The sequence below is a fragment of the Ranitomeya variabilis genome, chromosome 4, assembly GCF_051348905.1.
Source record: "Ranitomeya variabilis isolate aRanVar5 chromosome 4, aRanVar5.hap1, whole genome shotgun sequence".
NCBI lineage: Eukaryota > Metazoa > Chordata > Amphibia > Anura > Dendrobatidae > Ranitomeya > Ranitomeya variabilis.
Window position 1 is genome coordinate 563367964 of NC_135235.1, and position 21408 is coordinate 563389371.

Here is a 21408-nt window from a genome sequence, read left to right on the forward strand (position 1 = left end):
CTAGGGAGTCTAGCTGGCGTTCAGTGGGACTCTTAATTGAAGCGCCGTCCGGGACTGAGAGAAGTGTTTTAGAGGCCAGGCGCGAGACCGGAGGGTCTACTATAGGGGGATCCGTCCAGTCTTTCACGAGATCTGTTGAGAAGGGATACTTCGATACCAGATCCTTCTTACCCGAGAAACGTTTATCTGGACGCTCCCTGTGACGCTTGACTATATCAAGAAAAGCTGGGTGAGAGGCAAAAGTCTTGTGGGAACGCTTGGTTCTGGTAAAAGAAACCGCGTGTTCCGGAGCGGAATTAGGGTCATCATCCACCCTAAGCGCGTGATTGACTGCTACAATGAGGGAGTTAACCGTAGCTCTGAACTCCGGAGCCTCCGGGTCCAATGATACCTCGGACTCATGTTCAGAGTCTTGAACGCTGCGAGCCCCCAAAGAGGGTGAGCGAGAGGTGGAGCTGCCAGAGACTGAGTGGCGAGGTGAACGCCCAGGAGAGGTAGTACGGATCCGTTTTCTGGACGACCGTGCCTCTATAAGTGGAGAGCGGCCCCTGCTGGTAGACGATTCCCCTGCTACGTAGGGATCCCTTAGGACCTGTAACGGATTGCCCCGTTCCCCGGGAGGATTTTGAATGGATTTGATGGCGTTGGCTAAAAAATCCACGGACTGCGAAAGTGAAACAACCCACGGGGGGGGGCTAGGTACACCGGAGTCGGTGGCGGTGGAGGGCTCCTGGGCACCTGGGGCATCGCAGGCAGAGCAGAGAGGAGAGCTTTGAGGGCGGGGAAGTGGAGCCTGGCAGGTGGTACACGCAGAAAAAAAGGTCGAATGCACCTTTGTGGATTTCTTAGTCTTAGACATGGTGTAAACTAATGCCAGGGGCTAGCCTGATTCCCTGGGAGGGGAAGCGAGAGCGAGACTGCAGGAGAGAGCTGACGGTCTCCTCACCCTGGTCCTGTGTCCCAACGAGGAAGAGGGAGGCGGCAGGAGAACTAGGCGACAGCCGGCGTGCACAGAGCTGCACGTGGGAGACGCTGCAGCTGGGAGACCTGGTGCTGCGGCGTGCATATGAGATCCAAGATGGCCGCCGAGACCTGGGGGAAGATCTCGCACACAGCGAGAAGCGCCAGGACCGGTGGGCGGAGCCACGTGATGACGCAAAAAGGGGGCGGAGTCGAGCGATGACGCGAAAAGGGGGCGGAGCCTAGCGAAAAGGGGCGGAGCCTAGGGAGAAGCGCCACTAGAGGTGGGCGGAGCCGCGCGATGACGCGAAAAAAAGGGGGCGGAGCCTATCGGGAAGCGCCAGGTTCCCGGTCGTCTAGGCCGAAGCCGGGGACTAAATTTGTACCATCGGCCTGGCGCGCTGCCGCTGAAGGCCGCGGTATCAAGAGGCCCAAGAATAAGGAGTGCCACTAGAACATGGGGAGCCCTCCGGACCGCCGGACCAGTGACCACCCCCCCTACCCCCGAGACACTTACCGTGATGGAGCAGCGCACCGGGACTGAGGTAATTGGGGTGGAAGACAGGGACGGTGCAGGGGATGGGAAGCCTCCATCCACCAGCCCCAGAAACGGGGGGTGGAGAGGAACCGTCCACCCCTGAATCAGCCGCATGCAGTGGTGATGCAGGGAATATCGCACGGACGCCACGGGTACTAGTGCCTCTGTACAGCCGAGGGTGAAACCTGGTGGACAGGGCAGTCCGGCATAAAAAGGCCTGGCTGCAGAAGAGGGTACTGGAGGAAAACACCAGTGCTCGTCTGGACTAAGTGGGGAGAACGGTGCCCTTCTAGGGAAAAAACCGTCGCCCCAAAAAAGATCAGCTCAGGCAGTGGCTCCCACGTCGCAGGAGAGGATACGGTGAGGTGAAACTCCCGTGCTCGCCTGTTGTTGGTTCGGGGGAGATCGGACCATGAAAGAATCCGTCGCCCCCTTCGTCCGGAATAGATTAAAAAGAAAAAATCCATGAGAATAAAAATCAGTGTGCCTCCTACGGACACTAAGCTTGAACTGGGTGTCTGGAAGCCAGTATGAGGGTGTATACTGCAGGGGAGGAGCTAACCTTTTTTTGTCTCAGCTTAGTGTCAGCCTTCTAGAGACAGCAGCATAACCCATGGTCCTGTGTCCCCCAATGAGGCGAAGGAGAAATACATTTTAAATTTAGCCTTATGTACATGTTATTATACAGGAAAGAACGTTTCAACATTTTCAACATTTTTGTTTTCTGTAAACTCCAATTTCTCGTAGATTTTGAATGTTTTATTGTCAGTCCTTAAAGTGGAGGAAATGTGTGACACCATTGTTCTCAGCAGTAATCTTGGAATCACAGATGCTTCCAGGGATCTTCCCCATGCTCTTCTCCTCCCATTCAGCATTTTTTCCATCCATTTCAACATTTTCACTGCCCCCCAGACCTTCTTGTAGGGTATGCCAGAAAAATGCTCCAATTTCCCATTAATTCCAGTTATACTAGTTACTGGAAACAAACATCTGAGCATTACAAATTGCTCGGTTCAAGTGACGAGCATCCGAGAATTTTAGCGCTCTCTCATCCCTAACATTTAGCAAAAACCTGTTATTGTGACTGTCTTAGCCTATATCGCGGGCATGTGCACTATACCACTTATATTTTCACATCGGTAAAAGTGGAATAGGATCTTTACAGGTCAGAGCCTACAAAAAAAAATGTATTGTCCTGGTTTGTACTGAATAATGATGTGACTTAAGAGATCTTGGGATGATCAGAAGAAACACTCACTGGGCTTTGAGAATTGAGGTTGGGCTCCTCTTGATCTTGATGTGTAGGGCTGGGACACTGGGTGCAGACACTACTTGGGGTCTCTTCAGACTGCTGACTGCTCTCCTGTGAACTTGCCGTTTCCTCTGGAGTTACCGAGTCTAGTTCTGCTGCTCTTAGAGCCGCTGACAGCACCTGAACCTGGGCTAAAAGGACAGAATGAAAACTTTATTATTCTAATAAATGTTAGCTACATCTCAGGGCTGCCAATTATCTAGCTTCCTTTATTATCCAAAGATCCCTGAAAAATAGATCTTACAGTTTCTGAACAGGAACTGCATTACTTTCCTTACACCAGTTTTGATAAATCTTTATTGCCTTGCATTTTGATTGCTTTTTTCTTATTATGTATTTTTTACATGCAAGGTGGCAAGCAAAAAAAAAGCCAATTCCAGTGTTAAGATTTTTTTCTTCAATACGTTTACTATATAGGTTAATTACCGTTTATACTCGTGTATAAGCCGACCCCCCTAATTTTGCCACAAAAAACTGGGAAAACTCAATGACTCGAGTATAAGCCTAGGGTGGGAAAAGCAGCAGCTACCGATAAGTGTCAAAAGTAAAAATAGATACCAATAAAAGTTAAATTAATTGAGACATCAGTAGGTTAAGTGTTTTTGAATATTCATATTGAATCAGGGGCCCCATATAATGATCCATAAAGTTTATGATGGGCCCCATAAGATGCTCCATATTAAAATATGCCCCATATAATCCTGCATAAAGGTTAATAATGGCCCCCATAAGATGCTCCATAGACACATTTGTCCAATATAATGCTGCACAAATGTTGATTATGGCCTCATAAGATGCTCCATAAAGATATTTGCCCCATATAGTGCTGCACAAACGTTGATTATGGCCCCATACAGACACTTGCCCCATATAGTGCTGCACAAACGTTGATTATGGCCCTATAAAGACACTTGCCCCATATAGTGCTGCACAAACGTTATGGCCCCATAAGATGCTCTATACAGACACTTGCCCCATTATAGTGCTGCACAAACGTTATGGCCCCATAAGATGCTCTATACAGACACTTGTCCCATTATCGTGCTGCACAAACGTTATGGCCCCATAAGATGCTCCATACAGACACTTGCCCTATTATAGTTCTGCACAAACGTCATGGCCCCAGAAGATGCTCCAGACACTTGCCCTATTTGCTGTTGCTACGATAAAAAAAAATAAAAAAATTTAATACTCACCTCTCCGTCGCTCAGGCCACCGGCACTTTCAATATTCACTTGACTTCGTTCCAGCGCCGCTCCATCTTCAGCGTCTTCTGCACTGACGTTCAGGCAGAGGGTGCGCACTAACGACGTCTGACCTGAGCGTCACTGCAGAAGACGCTGAAGACAGAGCGGCAGCTGGAACGGGAAACAGGTGAATATCGCGCAGCGCTCCCCCTCCTCGTTATATTCACCTGCTCCTGGCGCTGTGCAGTCCCTGCTTCCCCGGCGCCGCAGCTTCTTCCTCTACTGAGCGGTCACCGTTACCACTCATTACAGTAATGAATATGCGGCTCCACCCTTATGGGAGGTGGAGCCGCATATTCATTACTGTTAATGAGCGGTACCATGTGACCACTCAGTACAGGAAGAAGCTGCCGGCGCCAGGGAAAAGACGTGCAGGGACCGCACCAGGAGCAGGTGAGTATTATTAGACAGCCCCCGCTCCCCCTCCCCTGCGTATGACTCGAGTATAAGCCGAGAGGGGGATTTTCAGCCCCCAAAAATTACATGGGGAAGATATCTGTGTGGGGCCATGTGCAGCATTATATGGGGTAAATATCTCTATGGAGCATCTTATGGGGCCATGTGCAGCATTATATGGGGCAAATATCTCTATGGAGCATCTTATGGGGCCATAATCCGCATTTGTGGAGCATTATAAGGGGCAAATGTGTCTATGGAGCATCTTATGGGGTCATAATCAACATTTGTGCAGCATTATATGGGGCATATTTTAATATGGAGCATCTTATGCAGTCCAACATAAACTGTATGGAGAATTATATGGGGCTCCTGATTCAATATGGATATTCAAAAACACTTAACCTACTGATGTCTCAATTAATTTTACTTTTATTGGTATCTATTTTTATTTATGAAATTTACCAGTAGCTGCTGCATTTTCCACCCTAGGCTTATACTCAAGTCATTACATTTTCCCTGTTTTTTGTGGCAAAATTAGGGGGGTTGGCTTATACTCGGGTCGGCTTATACTCGAGTATATACGATATCTGTATTATTACAGCGTACGAATTATATAAAAGTAATAGGGTCACAGTATCAACAGAATGTGTATGTGCCAGACACTGGTCTTAGCGAGCATGCCATTGGGGGGGTAAATTACCTTGGACGTCCGGATCATCCATGTGCCCCTTCAAGCTCTGGAGAACCTTCTCTATGTCACTACTGGCCATGTAGGACTTGCAAATGAGACTAGACTCAGATTCCTGGTCAGTGTCTTTCTTTGACTCAGCTACAGGCAGTAAATCTAGCTCTTCACTTATGTCGGGCAGAGGGCTTCTCCAGTATAAGAAGGAGTTAAAAACATCAGGCCGTCCTTCTGTAGAGCTGCCGGCTGGGGGTCTCCTGCTGTGGCTGCCATCGCATTCTGCGGGAGGACTGCTAGTGACATGTTCACTATTACTGTAATAATCGCTGCAGTTATCTCTGGTAGTAGAATTTGGACTGGTCCGATTTGCTTCGGTGAATATATTGTCGATGCTGGAGACAGAAAAGTTGTATATAAAAGTAGGTCATTTAACCTAAACAATTTACACACAAAAAGCAATTTTTTTCCCACCTATTCCGATAAAAACCCTGGACAAGACAAATGCAAGAGACAAAGCAGTGTGAACAGGCCCTAACAGATACAAAAATTTGCTGGGTGACAAAAAAAGTAACAGAAAAACAAATATTTTGACGCACAGTCCTGTTCTTTGTGTGCACATGCCACCGGAATGGAAGGTAGAATGGACCTGGTCACCACCAAAACCACCATCAAGAATGTTCCAACTGTGGAAACATAGCAGCAGAAGAGTTTGTTGTCCAGGGTAAAAAGCAATTTATACGATTAAGAGAAGGTGAGTGCAAAGTCTGCCTGCTACTGCCAGCAAGCTAAAAAAAAATTATCCTGTTCTAGGGTATAACCTGTATAGCTGGGAGGCAGTCCTTTACCCATAGTGCTGTGTCCCCAGATATTCATACAAGAAATCTGCATATCCACGTGCTAAATATAATTATTGGTGGTCTCACCTGGAGCTGCAATGTGCACTGTCCACAGCACTGGTGTCTGTCAGCATGTCATCTGTGGGTGGTCTAATGCTCAGCGTCCCATCCTCCTTCACATATAACCCAGCAGATGACGGGTTAGCAAAGGTGGAGATGAAGGGTCCCAGAGACTGAAATGCAGTCTGACGAACCTGTGACATAAATCAGTACAATTAATAGAACAGAAAACTTTAAAAAAAACAACTGACCAGCACCTCCAAGCAGAACAAAGCTAGTGTGAACAGATGCAAGCTGCCATGACTAATATACAAACAAAAGAATACAGCAGCATTATGTAAGCGCCAAGATGTATGAAAAACATTGAATATATGCCTCTCACGGCAATAAGCCTACATATTTAAAGGGCAATTAATGCTGATCCTACCTGCAATAGGCTTTTAGCTGTGGAGAGTAGGGTTGAGCAACCTTTACTTTTATAGGATCGGGTCGGGTTTCACGAAACCCAACTTTTTCAAAAGTCGGGTCGAGTGAAATCGGCCGATCCTATAAAAAAGTCGGGGTCGGGGTCGGCCGAAACTCGAAACCCAATGCAGTGCATTGGGTTTCCAATGGTTCCCAGGGTCTGAAGGAGCGGAAACTCTCCTTCAGGGCCTGGGATCCATATTTAAGTGTAAAATAAAGAATTAAAATAAAAAATATCGCTATACTTACCCTCTGACGGGCCCTGGTACTAACCGGGAACCTTCCTTCCTTAGAATCAGCCTTCCAGGACCTTGCGGTGACGACGCGGCTTGTGATTGGTCGCGCGGCCGCCCATGTGACCGCTCGCGCGACCAATCACAAGCCGCGACGTCACCGTGACGTCACCGAAGGTCCTGGAAGGGCTGATTCTTAGGAAGGAAGGCTGCCGGAAAGAAGCAGGGCGTGTCCGAGGGTGAGTATATACCTAATAGGAATATACTCACAGTCGGCTTCGTTCCGGCAGCCTTCCTTCCTAAGAATCAGCCCTTACAGGACCTTCGGTGACGTCGCGGCTTGTGATTGGTCGCGCGAGCGGTCACATGGGCGGCCGCGCGACCAATCACAAGCCGCGACGTCACCGCGACGTCACCGCAAGGTCCTGGAAGGCTGATTCTAAGGAAGGAAGGTTCCCGGTTAGTACCAGGGCCCGTCAGAGGGTAAGTATAGCGATATTTTTTATTTTAATTCTTTATTTTACACTTAAATCTGAATTCCGATACCAATTCCCGATATCTTAAACATATCGGGAATCGGTATCAGAATTCCGATTCCAGATTCAGAAGATCGCCGACTTCATGGCCGACCCCACACAGGGGTCGGGTCGGGTTTCATGAAACCCGACTTTGCCAAAAGTCGGCGACTTCTGAAAATTGCCGACCCGTTTCGCTCAACCCTAGTGGAGAGACATTTGATAAATATTAAATTTAGGGTCCCATCAAAGAAGTGTGTGTGCTAACAGAGCAAGAAGAAATGAATGAGCTGGTTGCAATCAAAATACACCTCCCTGCCCAAGAATGCGGTCCCTGAGAATCTGCCGGGGGCCTGATAAAAGGTCATTGAGGGCCGTAAATGGTCCTGGGGCCTGAGGTTCCCCACCCCTGATATACACTAATGGCCTATTTTAATTGCCCCTAGGAAAGCTTATTTCATCGATAATTGTGCAGCCTAAACCGGCTACTGATCGATCACTCGACGAATGAGCAAAGGCTCATTCGTTGGGTGAAACGTGCTTAACAATAGATCATCATTCTCGACAGCATACTGTCCTGTACAAACAGCATCTGTGCTGCCGAGAACAATGTCAGCTCATGCGCTACGAGCGATCTATTACAGATCATTTAGTGCACATATGAGGAGCGGTCCTCTGTGTGTAATCAGGCTAATAAAGAGCCGCCGATCAGCAAACAAGCAATTGATAGGCAGTTGATTAGTACCCAGGTCGGCTATTGTATATCGAGTTTTACATGCAATCTAAAACACAGGCGACACATAAAATAACCACACCAGCCTGTTCAAGAAAATATGAAGTGAAAATCAGACAGTAAATAGTTAAAATAATATAATAGAAAAAGCTATAAAATAACCACAAGGTTTCAAATAAATTTCAGAGACTGTGCTTAATTACAGGCAGAAATACAATTCATAGATGATGAAACAAAACCAATGCCCTCCCCCAAAATCTTAAGTGCAAACACATTTGAGAGGTTCTGAATCATTAGTTTTCCAATGCGCTTGGTAATATGAGCGAGTTAGCGTCTCCGATCTGAGCAGTCGCTCTATTAATGTCGCCAGCATTATTAATATCCAGCCTGCTGTCAGCAATTTGCCATTTGGAAGCACTTATGTTGTAGGAACGCGCTGCCTCCAGCTGCTCTGCCGCCTCCAGCACATGGCATGGCAGAAACAATAAACCTCTCCCCACTGGCAGGACTTGTGCCCGCTCGTAAGAAAGGCCTATCAGCTCCTGGAAAAGCAGGCTTGGTGTGTCAGCAGTGAAATTACACTGTGTGTATGCTCCGCTGGAGCAAGGAAAGGAGTAATGGGACATAATACAGTGAGCCAAGGGCTATGGCCATGTCTAAACATCCAGCAATAAATTTATATACAAAGACACAGAAAAGAATGGGGCTGCACTGTCCAAAAGAAGAATTAGAGGGTTATTCCTAGATCGCACATTTACGGCATATTCACAAATGTAGGATCCAGCTGCGGGACTTGTATCTACCAGACATTTATTAAGTATGCTCAGCATTTTTCAGAACTCCGATACAAATCAATGGAAAAGTCTACATATACAGAGTTACGGTTCTAGTCCTGGTTAGTGCGCAAGTGGGTCCCAATTTGATAGGTGAAGGTTTCTGCTGTGGAAATCCATATCCTGTGGATTTGCCAAAAAACGTAAGAGGTGGGAATACTTTAAAATGTTTACACCTTGTTAATAAGTTATCCTTTATCTTTTGGATAGGGAATATCTTACTGATCACAGGGGGTACGAGCACTGGGACCCCCGGCGAAATGAAGAACGGGGCTCAGAAAAGCAACAATGCAATGGAGCTCAGGTGCGCATGCTCGACAAACAGCAATACATATTTTTTTCGTGTTTGTAAAGCTTTACGGTTTATCACGGGAGCTCATCTATAGTTTTTACAGAATGGCGAGCAGAGCAAGTCTTTTATCCCTTTTCCGACATCATAATTGCACTTCCTATGTCGGATCCCCATGTATGGAGCCAATTCAGGAGCGGAGCCTCCCCCATGCTCAGTACAAGCCAGCATCTGTCTATAACTGCAGCGACCAGAGCTTGCCCTGCAGATGGACCATTTAAATGTCACTGTCAAAATGATGATTGCGGGGTTCAGATGGGTTGTCAAGGCAACCAGGGACTTACTGGAGGCCCCCATGGTTGCAATCATTGTCCTTTTAAGGAGCCAAGTCTGTGTATAGGTTTTATAGCAGAACGTCAATAAGTCTATCTACTGCATACATAGCATAAGTTAAAGCCCCAGGGGGACTAAAAAAAAAGTAATAAAAAGTAAAAAAAAAAAAAAAAAAAAAAAAAAAAATTTGAATCACCCTCTACTCCCACATTAAAAAAATAAAATCGGTATCACTGTGTCCATTAAAGTCTGATTTATCAAAATATGAAATAAATTGACTCAAATGGTTAAAAAATAAAAATCTAAATGATAAAAATTGAGATTTCCCTAAAACAACAAAAATAATCTGAACGAAACATCATATGATGAAGAAAAGTACCAGCGAATGTTTCAGTTCGTTACTTAAAAAAAAGCAGTAGCTCACACAGCTCTATCAGTGGAAAAACAAAGACGGAACAAGTTTTACAGACAAGGATGACAAACTTTTTTTTTAGCACTTAAAAACAAAAAAGCCCAAACAATACAAGCTATTTACCACCGTAATTGTACTGAGCTGGAGAATCATGTTGTTGGGGCACATTTACCGTGCAAAGAACACCATAAGAACAAAACAAATGGTGGAATTGTGGGTGTTTTACCATTTTATTGACCTTAATTTTTTTTCCCATTTTACAGTACGCTGAATGGTGAAGTGAATGGTGTCATTCAAAACCGCATCTTGTCCCACAAGACAACAAGTCATCATACTGATATAAAAGTTATGGCACTTGGAATAAGGGGAGGAAAAAAACAAAAAGCACAAAAAAAAGAAAACTGGCCTCATCGGGAAGGTGTTAATAATTTCAGAAGGAAGTGGATAATGGCGAGCAACTTACCCAACGGCAGGGATCACTAATCAGGTTTATGAACAGAGGAGAGAGTTTGGTCCGTCTGACCTCACTGGATGTTGTGTAGGACACGGCCATGAAGCACTCGGCACACACCTTACGCATCCCCCAAGCGCTGTCAGAACACAGCTCCAGAAACTTCGGGATCTGCAAACAGATTAGTTATACATAGAGATAGAACTTAGACTATTCCAAGTCCACATTTTGCACCCCCGACCATCTGCAATGTTCTCTTGGGTTATAGTAAAATTACCTTTCAGAGAAGGACACTATCTATTGACCCAAGAAAACACTGCATACTACAAGACGGTCGTCACATGGAAGAGCAAATCAAGATGTGAATGAACAAGCCTGACCAAAGACAACTTGCCCATTTTCGGGTAAAACTGATCCCACATGGTCAACACAACATGATTATGCAGTCTAAATCCTTACCAAAAACTTCTCAGTAGCTTCCAGGCCAACGGCATTGCAAACGTCTCCAAAGTTAGCAGCACAGACCTTTATATAAAAATAGATAAAAAAAAAACCTTAATCTCCCAGTTTCCAAGTAAACAATGGCTTTCACATCTTCTCAAGAGAAGAATCATGGCAGATGAATTTCTCTCCCTTGAACACGATTACCGTATGTTTCTTTTAGTCTATATCAGTCCAAAAATGTGTGCAAATTTACTTCTCGCTATGCCATAATAGTGGATGGAGCCTTGGTTGTCTGATACAGAGGACAGTCATAAAGATGAAAAATATTTCAGCAGCTTGCAGCCACCTCTAGGGGGCGATTAGGAGCTTACTGTGAAGACAGGAAGACGTAAAGGCACCCAGGACTGGATTATTTATCTTATTGGTTATACTAAGTACATGGAGCTTTGTATGATGGTAAAAAAGGAGCTGGAACCACAATACAAAAATATGAAAAAAAAATGGACCTTCAGCTCAAAATGTTCGATATGTACTTACAAAGGTAACCTATTGACATCAATTGAAGTCTTGAAAGATCTAACGTCTAATGAAAAATGAGTGTGCAAATGTGATGAATACTTTTAGAAATGAGATAAATATGGGATTTTGGGAGTATTCCTTTGCTTGCACTCCAGGTGCTTTTACATTACATGACCTGCGGACTACACTTTTCACGATCAAAGTTCCTTAAATAACCTGTTAACACAGGCTGACCGCACTTCCAATAAATTGTTCTGCACGCACAGATGGTCATTGTTCTCGGCAGCACACGTTTTATTTACACAGGATGATGTGCTGCCAAGAGCTATGATTTTTAAGCCAGCGAGAATATCGTTTCAACTGAAGGACGAGCGTCTAGCTCATTTGTCAGGTGATCGGCAGCTTGTTTACAATGGCTGATTATCAGGAAACTAGCATTTCTAGGAGCGCTTCTTCTCAATAATAGGATAGTGTAAATGCATTGTACATTGACATTTCTGTTTCAGATACACTCGCCCGTCTAATGCAGGATACCTCGTGCCTGCAGGACATCTGATTCAAAGTTTCACTATAACAGTGTCTGTAACTAGTTTAACCGCTTTTCAGAAACATTAAAGGGACTCTGTCACCCCCTCTGTCACCAGCCGTTAGAAACTAAAAGAGCCACCTTGTGCAGCAGTAATGCTGCATCCTGACAAGGTGGCTCTTTTAGTTATTGGTGCAGTCAAAGCAGAAATAAAGCATTTTATAATTTCGCAAAAATACTTGTCTTTAGTCCTGGAGGCTGGTCTTAACCCCCCTGCTGCACACGCCACACTGCCGTCACTCAAGGCTTCTTCGGCGCCGCCCCCTCCGCGCTGTTTTCAAATCAAATCCGGCGCCTGCGCTGTTTTGTTCTGCCTGGGGCAGGCGAAGTGAGCGCTGCCCGTCTGACCTCAGATGCAGTCTCGCAGACTGCACCTGTGCGGCCACCCAGCTTCTGAATCCCAGCCCCGCAGTGTGTTATGCATTATGCACAGTGCGGGGCTGGGATTCCTGAGCATGCGCACTGCGCCTGCCCCAAGCAGAACAAAACAGCGCAGGTGCTGGATTTGATTTGAAAACAGCGCGGAGGGGGCGGCGCCCGGCGCAGAAGAAGCCTTGAGTGACGGCAGTGTGGCGTCTGCAGCAGGGGGGGTTAAGACCAGCCTCCAGGACTAAAGACAAGTATTTTTGCGAAAATATAAAATGCTTTATTTCTGCTTTGACTGCACCAATAACTAAAAGAGCCACCTTGTCAGAATGCAGCATTACTGATGCACAAGGTGGCTCTTTTAGTTTCTAACGGCTGGAGGGGGTGACAGAGTCCCTTTAACAAAGCCATGAATGTGGAGGATTAACTTCCGATATGTGACAAGAAAGTCACTGGATAAAATCAGTCAAAATAAAGGCAAATTAACACTATAATTTTTTTTTAATGTAAGTAGGAAATCATGTTGTAAATATAATTCTCTGCCCATGGCAACATATTATATTTTCCTATTAAAGGTCATAGCACAAAGGCAACATAAAACCTTGCCTCTCATCATTAGAGTTGAGCGAATCTGTTCTGGTCCCTGCTTATTCGGCAAGCTATAGCACTTACCGAATAAGCTACAGCGGGAACCCAGATACATAAAGCACGCCGGCTGATCATCTGCACAGCTGCATGTGTCGTGGCTGTGTCACAGGGAAAACACAAGCATGGAGAACCCAGCACACAGGCTCTCCATGCATGTGTTGTGACAATGACACAGCCGCGACATATGCAGCTGTGGAGCTGATCAGCCGGCGCGCTCCATGTATCCGGGTTCCCGCTGCAGCTTATTCTGTAAGTGCTATATAGCTTGCCAAATAAGCAGGGACCCGAACAAATTCGCTCAACCCTACTCATCATTCTCCTAGCTATCTGACAAAAATCAGATGGCTCCACCCTTCCTACTTTGTTAGGTCTTGTTCAGACAAACACGGTTTCGATCCATATGCACAAATGGGGAAAAAAAAATTACAGCACGCACTAGTCTTTCCTTTTTGTGAACAAGTCAGTTCACGTTTCAATGGCAGGACCCTCCTGTACCCATCCATGATGTGGAACAGGGTGAGGAGCTGCATACGAACCCAGTCACATCCAAATATTGCAGATATGTCTGCCTTGAGAAAGGCGACATCCATCTAATTTTAGCCTTAGAGATAGCAATAACAGGTATTGGGGAGAAGGTTATATAGTGGCTTGAGAAAGTATTCCCTCACCTTGGCATTTTCCATGTTTTGCTACCTAACAACCTAGAATTTCAATTTTCTTGAGGGTTTGCATCAGTTCATGGTTGTAGAAGCCTGATGGCGAACAGCCTACGAGGCCCCTATTGCACGGGTTGAATGAATCTTCACTCCCGGAGAGGGTGGTCTGTCCTTAACTCTATAAGCTTTCAGTATAGCCGAGCGGATCCAGTAAGCAAACAGACTTAGAGGCAGGGAGTCTCTTATGATGACACTCAGGAATGACAAACAAGGCATCTGAACGCCTGAAGGATGCTGTCTTTGAGGAGTAGAGACGTAAGGCTCAGACTAGGTCTAGCTTGTGGAGAGACATGGAAGACGATATGGTGGCACTAGGCGGGCAACACCTTGAATGTAGGGCTTGACCTAGGGATGAGAGGTCAAATTACGCAGAAACAGAATTGAGAGCATCGATACCTGACCACAGAGTGCTAAAGGACAAACCGGACTCCAGCCCTGATTGTAAGACCACCAGGATGGAAGGAAGGGGAAAACCATGGGTGCTATGTGACTATCCTCTCACCAGCGAAAGAAGGCCTTCCAGGTCTGGTGATGCGTGAGGATGAAGGTTTCCTAGCTGTGATCATGGTCTGTATGATCTGGGACAAGAAACCTGCCTCTCTCAGGACTGATGCGATTAAAGGGAACCTGTCACCCCGCTTTTTCAGTATGAGATAAAAATACCATTAAATAGGGCCTGAGCTGTGCTGGACAATAGTGTATTTTGTGTACCCCGATTCCCCACCTATGCTGCCAAAATACCTTACCAAAGTCGCCGTTTTCGTCTGTCAATCAAGGTGGTCTGGTCAAATGGGCGTGGTGAAATCGCTTCTTCTCCCCCAGATCTCGCTTATCTTTCCACTGGTGGCGTAGTGGTTTGTGCATGCCCAACAGCGGAATGCACTGCGCAGCTGAAGAAAGAGCGCGATCTGCGCTATTCACCGCTTTATCGCTGGCGGCGGCCATCTTCCTGAGGCCGCACGTGCGCAGATGGAGCGCTCTGCTGCCCGGGGCTTCAGGAAAATGGCCGCGGAATGCCGCGCGTGCGCAGATGGAGATCGCGGCGGCCATTTTCCTGAAGCCGATATGCGAACTCGGCAGGCCCTAGATCAGGTCATCCAGGTAGGGAATGGTTATAATCCCTTTTGAATTAAGAATGGGCATGACAGCCGCCATAACCTTCGTGAACACTCTGGGAGCAGCTCGAAGGGAAGAGCTGTGAACTGATAGCGTTCCCCCAGCACAGCGAAGCAGAGAAACCTCTGATGTGCCAAGCAGATTGAGATGTGGAGATAAGCATCCTGGATGTCTACTGAACAGAGGAACTCATCAGGTTCTATAGAGGCAATTACAGAGCAGAGGGATTCCATTCTGAAATCACACCTGCCAATTTAGTAGCTTGAGATCCAGGATCAGACGGAGTGAACTGTCCTTCTTTGGGACCACGAAAAGATTGGAATAGAAACCAGAGAGGCGTTTCTAAAAGGGAATGGTTATGATGACCCCTGACTGGAAGAGAAAGTCGATGGCTTGGAAGAAACGAGGGACCTGAGATGTGATTCTTGGAATGTGGGACATGAAAAAACATCTGCATGGGAGAGGAGAACATTTTATCTTTTAACCTTGGGTGACGATCTCCCTGACCCAAGCTTTGTTGACAACAGAGAGTCACGTGTTGTGAATTCTGCTCTTGGGCTCCCTCTGGTGGTTGTAAGTGGTAGTGCTGCTGTCTCTGAATCGCAGCATTTATCAGGTGTGTTCACTTTCTGCAATTCTGACTGGGCTATTTAGTCTTGCTTGACCCTTTAGTCAGTGCCAGTTGTCCATTGTTCCTGGAGGATTCACATCCCTGCCTGGTCCCTCCTGCTTTGCTGTTCATTTCAACAAAGATAAGTTCTGGCCTTGATTTTTTGCTGTCCACATGCTGTGGCCTTATTGTTCAGTTCTTTTCCATGTTTTTGTCTTGTCCAGCTTGGTCAGTATAAGGATTTGTTTAGCCAAGCTGGTATCTCTGGAGATGCAGATATACCCTCCATATCTTTAGTTAGCTGTGGAGATTTTGTATTTTCTGTGGTGGATATTTTCTAGTGTTTTACTACTGACCGCATAGTACTCTGTCCTATCCTTTCTATTTAGCTAGAAGTGGCCTCCTTTGCTAAATTCTGTTTTCAGTCTGTGTATGTTTTTTCCCTCTCTTCTCACAGCCAATATTTGTGGGGGGCTGTCTATCCTTTGGGGATTTTCTCTGAGGCAAGATAGTTTTCCCTTTTCTATCTCTAGGGTTAATTAGTCCTCCGGCTGTGTCGAGATGTCTAGGGAGTGATAGGTACATTCCACGGCTACTTCTAGTTGCGGTGTTAAGTTCAGGGTCTGCGGTCAGTACAGGTACCACCTTCTCCAGAGTACGTCTCATGCTGCTCTTAGGCCACCAGATCATAACAGTACAACTGGCCAACAATGAGTTAACCGCATCTCAGAAGAAGGGAAGGAAAGTGCTGAGCCATTTTTTTTTCTGTAGTCTGTTGTGTTTTTTTTTCCCTCTTTACCTCTGGGTGGCTCAGGAGTTCGGCGCTGGTATGGATGTTCAGGGATTGGCTTCTCGTGTGGATCAACTTGCTGCTAGAGTACAGGGTATTTCCGATTATATCGTTCAGACTCCGGTTTTAGAGCCTAGAATTCCAACTCCTGATTTGTGTTTTGGGGACAGGTCCAAATTTTCGAGCTTTAAAAATAACTGTAAACTGTTTTTTGCTCTGAAACCCCGTTCCTCTGGTGATCCCATCCAGCAGGTTAAGATTGTTATATCTCTGCTGCGTGGTGACCCCCAGGATTGGGCATTTGCCCTGGAACCTGGGAATCCGGCGTTGCTTAATGTAGACACCTTTTTTCAGGCGCTTGGGTTATTGTATGATGAACCTAATTCAGTGGATCATGCTGAGAAGACCTTGTTGGCCCTGTGTCAGGGTCAAGAAGCGGCAGAATCATATTGCCAGAAATTTAGAAAATGGTCTGTACTGACTAAATGGAATGGGGATGCCTTGGCAGCAATTTTCAGAAAGGGTCTTTCTGAATCCGTTAAAGATGTTATGGTGGGGTTCCCCACGCCTGCTGGTCTGAGTGATTCTATGTCTCTGGCCATTCAGATTGATCGGCGCTTGCGCGAGCGCAGAGTTGTGCACACTATGGCATTGTCTTCCGAGCGGAGTCCTGAGCCTATGCAGTGTGATAGGATTGTGTCTAGAGCTGAACGACAAGGATTCAGACGTCAGAATATGTTGTGTTTTTACTGCGGCGATTCTGCTCATGTTATTTCTGATTGCCCTAAGCGTACCAAGAGAATCGCTAGTTCTGTTACCATCAGTACTGTACAACCTAAATTTCTGTTATCTGTGACCCTGATCTGCTCATTATCGTCATTTTCTGTCATGGCATTTGTGGATTCAGGCGCCGCTCTAAACTTAATGGACTTAGAATTTGCCAGACGTTGTGGTTTCCCCTTGCAGCCTTTGCAGAGTCCTATTCCTTTGAGGGGCATTGATGCTACACCGTTGGCTAAAAATAAACCTCAGTTTTGGACACAGCTGACCATGTGCATGGCGCCAGCCCATCAGGAAGATTGTCGTTTTCTGGTGTTGCATAATTTGCATGATGCTATTGTGCTGGGTTTCCCATGGTTACAGGTGCATAATCCGGTATTAGATTGGATATCTATGTCTGTGACTAGTTGGGGTTGTCAGGGGGTTCATGGTGACGTTCCTTTGATGTCAATTGCCTCCTCCCCCTCTTCTGAAATTCCTGAGTTTTTGTCAGATTTCCAGGATGTATTCAATGAGCCCAAGTCCAGTTCCCTTCCACCGCATAGGGACTGCGATTGTGCTATTGACTTGATTCCAGGCTGTAAGTTCCCTAAGGGCCGACTTTTCAACCTGTCTGTGCCAGAACATACCGCCATGCGGAGCTATGTTAAGGAGTCCTTGGAGAAGGGGCATATTCGGCCATCTTCTTCACCATTGGGAGCAGGTTTTTTTTTTGTTGCCAAAAAAGATGGCTCCTTGAGACCCTGTATTGATTATCGCCTCTTGAATAAGATCACGGTCAAATTCCAATACCCTTTGCTTTCTGATCTGTTTGCTAGGATTAAGGGGGCTAGTTGGTTTACTAAGATTGACCTTCGAGGGGCATATAATCTTGTTCGTATTAAGCAGGGTGACGAATGGAAAACTGCGTTTAATATGCCCGAAGGCCATTTTGAATACCTTGTGATGCCATTCGGACTCTCTAATGCTCCATCTGTGTTTCAGTCCTTCATGCATGATATATTTCGGAATTATCTTGATAAATTCATGATTGTATATTTGGATGATATTTTGATTTTTTCAGATGATTGGGAGTCTCATGTGAAACAAGTCAGGATGGTATTTCAGATCCTTCGTGATAATGCCTTGTTTGTGAAGGGGTCTAAGTGCCTCTTTGGAGTACAGAAGATTTCTTTTTTGGGCTTCATTTTTTCTCCCTCATCTATAGAAATGGATCCGGTTAAGGTTCAGGCCATTCATGATTGGATCCAGCCCACATCCGTGAAGAGCCTTCAGAAATTTTTGGGCTTTGCTAATTTTTATCGCCGTTTCATTGCCAACTTCTCCAGTGTGGTTAAACCCCTGACCGATTTGACGAAGAAAGGCGCTGATGTGACGAATTGGTCCTCTGCGGCTGTTTCTGCCTTTCAGGAGCTTAAACGCAGATTTACTTCTGCCCCTGTGTTGCGTCAGCCGGATGTTTCTCTTCCTTTTCAGGTTGAGGTTGACGCTTCTGAGATTGGGGCAGGGGCCGTTTTGTCTCAGAGGAATTCTGATGGTTCCTTGATGAAATCGTGTGCCTTCTTTTCTCGAAAGTTTTCGCCTGCGAAACGCAATTATGATGTCGGCAATCGTGAGTTGTTGGCTATGAAGTGGGCATTTGAGGAGTGGCGACATTGGCTTGAGGTGGCCAAGCACCGTATTGTGGTCTTGACCGATCATAAGAATCTGATTTACCTCGAGTCTGCCAAACGGCTGAATCCTAGACAGGCCCGATGGTCCCTGTTTTTCTCCCGTTTTGATTTTGTGGTCTCGTATCTTCCGGGTTCTAAGAATGTTAAGGCTGATGCCCTCTCTAGGAGCTTTTTGCCTGATTCTCCTGGGGTCCTTGAGCCGGTTGGCATTCTGAAGGAAGGGGTGATTCTTTCTGCCATCTCCCCTGATTTACGACGGGTTCTTCAGGAATTTCAGGCTGATAAACCTGACCGCTGTCCAGTGGGGAAACTGTTTGTTTCTGACAGATGGACTAGTAAAGTGATTTCGGAGGTTCATTGTTCTGTGTTGGCTGGTCATCCTGGGATTTTTGGTACCAGAGATTTGGTTGGTAGGTCCTTTTGGTGGCCTTTTTTTTTTCACGGGATGTGCGTTTTTTTGTGCAGTCCTGTGGGACTTGTGCGCGGGCCAAGCCTTGCTGTTCCCGCGCTAGTGGGTTGCTTTTGCCTTTGCCGGTCCCTGAGAGGCCTTGGACGCATATTTCTATGGATTTTATTTCGGATCTTCCGGTTTCCCAGAGGATGTCGGTTATCTGGGTGGTTTGTGACCGGTTTTCTAAGATGGTTCATTTGGTACCTTTGCCTAAGTTGCCTTCCTCTTCTCATTTAGTTCCGTTGTTTTTTCAGCATGTGGTTCGTCTGCATGGCATTCCGGAGAATATTGTGTCCGATAGAGGTTCCCAGTTTGTTTCTAGGTTTTGGCGGGCCTTTTGTGCTAGGCTGGGCATTGATTTGTCTTTTTCTTCCGCATTTCATCCTCAGGCAAATGGCCAAACCGAGCGAACTAATCAGACTTTGGAAACTTATTTGAGATGCTTTGTGTCTGCTGATCAGGATGATTGGGTGGCTTTCTTGCCATTGGCCGAGTTTGCCCTTAATAATCGGGCTAGTTCTGCTACCTTGGTTTCACCCTTCTTTTGTAACTCTGGTTTTCATCCTCGTTTTTCTTCGGGGCAGGTTGAGCCTTCTGATTGTCCTGGGGTGGACTCTGTGGTTGACAGGTTGCAGCAAATTTGGGCTCATGTTGTTGACAATTTGGTGTTGTCTCAGGAGGGGGCTCAGCGTTTTGCTAATCGTCGTCGGTGTGTTGGTTCCTGGCCTCGGGTTGGGGATTTGGTCTGGTTGTCTTCCCGTCATGTTCCTATGAAGGTTTCTTCCCCCAAGTTTAAGCCTCGGTTTATTGGCCCTTATAGGATTTCTGAGATTATCAATCCAGTGTCTTTTCGTTTGGCCCTTCCAGCCTCTTTTTCCATCCATAATGTTTTTCATAGATCTTTGTTGCAGAAATATGTGGTGCCCGTTGTTCCCTCTGTTGATCCTCCTGCCCCGGTGTTGATTGATGGGGAGTTGGAGTATGTGGTTGAGAAGATTTTGGATTCTCGTTTTTCGAGGCGGAAGCTTCAGTATCTTGTCAAATGGAAGGGTTATGGCCAGGAGGATAATTCTTGGGTTGTTGCCTCCGATGTTCATGCTGAGGATTTGGTTCGTGCCTTTCATTTGGCTCGTCCGGATCGGCCTGGGGGCTCTGGTGAGGGTTCGGTGACCCCTCCTCAAGGGGGGGGGGGGGGGGTACTGTTGTGAATTCTGCTCTTGGGCTCCCTCCGGTGGTTGTAAGTGGTAGCGCTGCTGTCTCTGAATCGCAGCATTTATCGGGTGTGTTCACTTTCTGCAATTCTGACTGGGCTATTTAGTCTTGCTTGACCCTTTAGTCAGTGCCAGTTGTCCATTGTTCCTGGAGGATTCACATCCCTGCCTGGTCCCTCCTGCTTTGCTGTTCATTTCAACAAAGATAAGTTCTGGCCTTGATTTTTTGCTGTCCACATGCTGTGGCCTTATTGTTCAGTTCTTTTCCATGTTTTTGTCTTGTCCAGCTTGGTCAGTATAAGGATTTGTTTAGCCAAGCTGGTATCTCTGGAGATGCAGATATACCCTCCATATCTTTAGTTAGCTGTGGAGATTTTGTATTTTCTGTGGTGGATATTTTCTAGTGTTTTACTACTGACCGCATAGTACTCTGTCCTATCCTTTCTATTTAGCTAGAAGTGGCCTCCTTTGCTAAATTCTGTTTTCAGTCTGTGTATGTTTTTTCCCTCTCCTCTCACAGTCAATATTTGTGGGGGGCTGTCTATCCTTTGGGGATTTTCTCTGAGGCAAGATAGTTTTCCCTTTTCTATCTCTAGGGGTAATTAGTCCTCCGGCTGTGTCGAGATGTCTAGGGAGTGATAGATACATTCCACGGCTACTTCTAGTTGCGGTGTTAAGTTCAGGGTCTGCGGTCAGTACAGGTACCACCTTCTCCAGAGTACGTCTCATGCTGCTCTTAGGCCACCAGATCACCCAGGTGGGGGTGAACCATCATGCAGAAGAGAACCTATTGGATCGGGCACCAGAGGGTTTGGCACAGCGGCCCTTAAAGCGCCATGATGGGGCGGGTTTATAGGACTGCTTCCTCCTCTCTTGCCAGGCCGGGGACCGATCTCACTGGGAGTAGGTCCCAGAGAAAAAGAAATTATGAAAGGGATGAAACTGTATAGAACATCTCATGGTGAACGGACGTTTAGGCTTAGGCTGGGGAAGAGAGGTACTCTTATTATCGCTGGAGTTGGAGATAAGCTGATCCAGTTTAGACCCAGAGTCTTGATCCCTGAAAGGGGAGATTGGCAAGTCACTTTTTGGATGTCGGGTCTGCATTCCAGACCTTGAGCCAGAGGATTCTGCATATAGCTACAATATTGTTGGTACCACGGTTGGAACAGTTGGCAGGGTCAAGAGACGCGGCGA

At 46.3% G+C, this 21408-nt stretch overlaps 1 protein-coding gene across 2 annotated transcripts in view; it reads right to left on the reverse strand.

The window, feature by feature from the left end:
• The window catches only part of LOC143765774 (serine/threonine-protein phosphatase 4 regulatory subunit 1-like), a 105597-nt gene that overhangs the window by 31140 nt on the left and 53049 nt on the right, over positions 1–21408 (reverse strand). Inside the window, exons 8-13 of one of the 2 annotated variants that reach the window (XM_077252798.1) lie at positions 10761–10826; positions 10314–10472; positions 6065–6231; positions 5738–5824; positions 5157–5533; positions 2757–2941 (exon numbers count right to left, since the gene is read on the reverse strand). In XM_077252798.1, coding sequence (XP_077108913.1) covers positions 2757–2941; positions 5157–5533; positions 5738–5824; positions 6065–6231; positions 10314–10472; positions 10761–10826 — 1041 coding nt within the window. The remainder of the gene's footprint in view (positions 1–2756; positions 2942–5156; positions 5534–5737; positions 5825–6064; positions 6232–10313; positions 10473–10760; positions 10827–21408) is intronic. The other variant, XM_077252799.1, reaches the window with a different exon arrangement.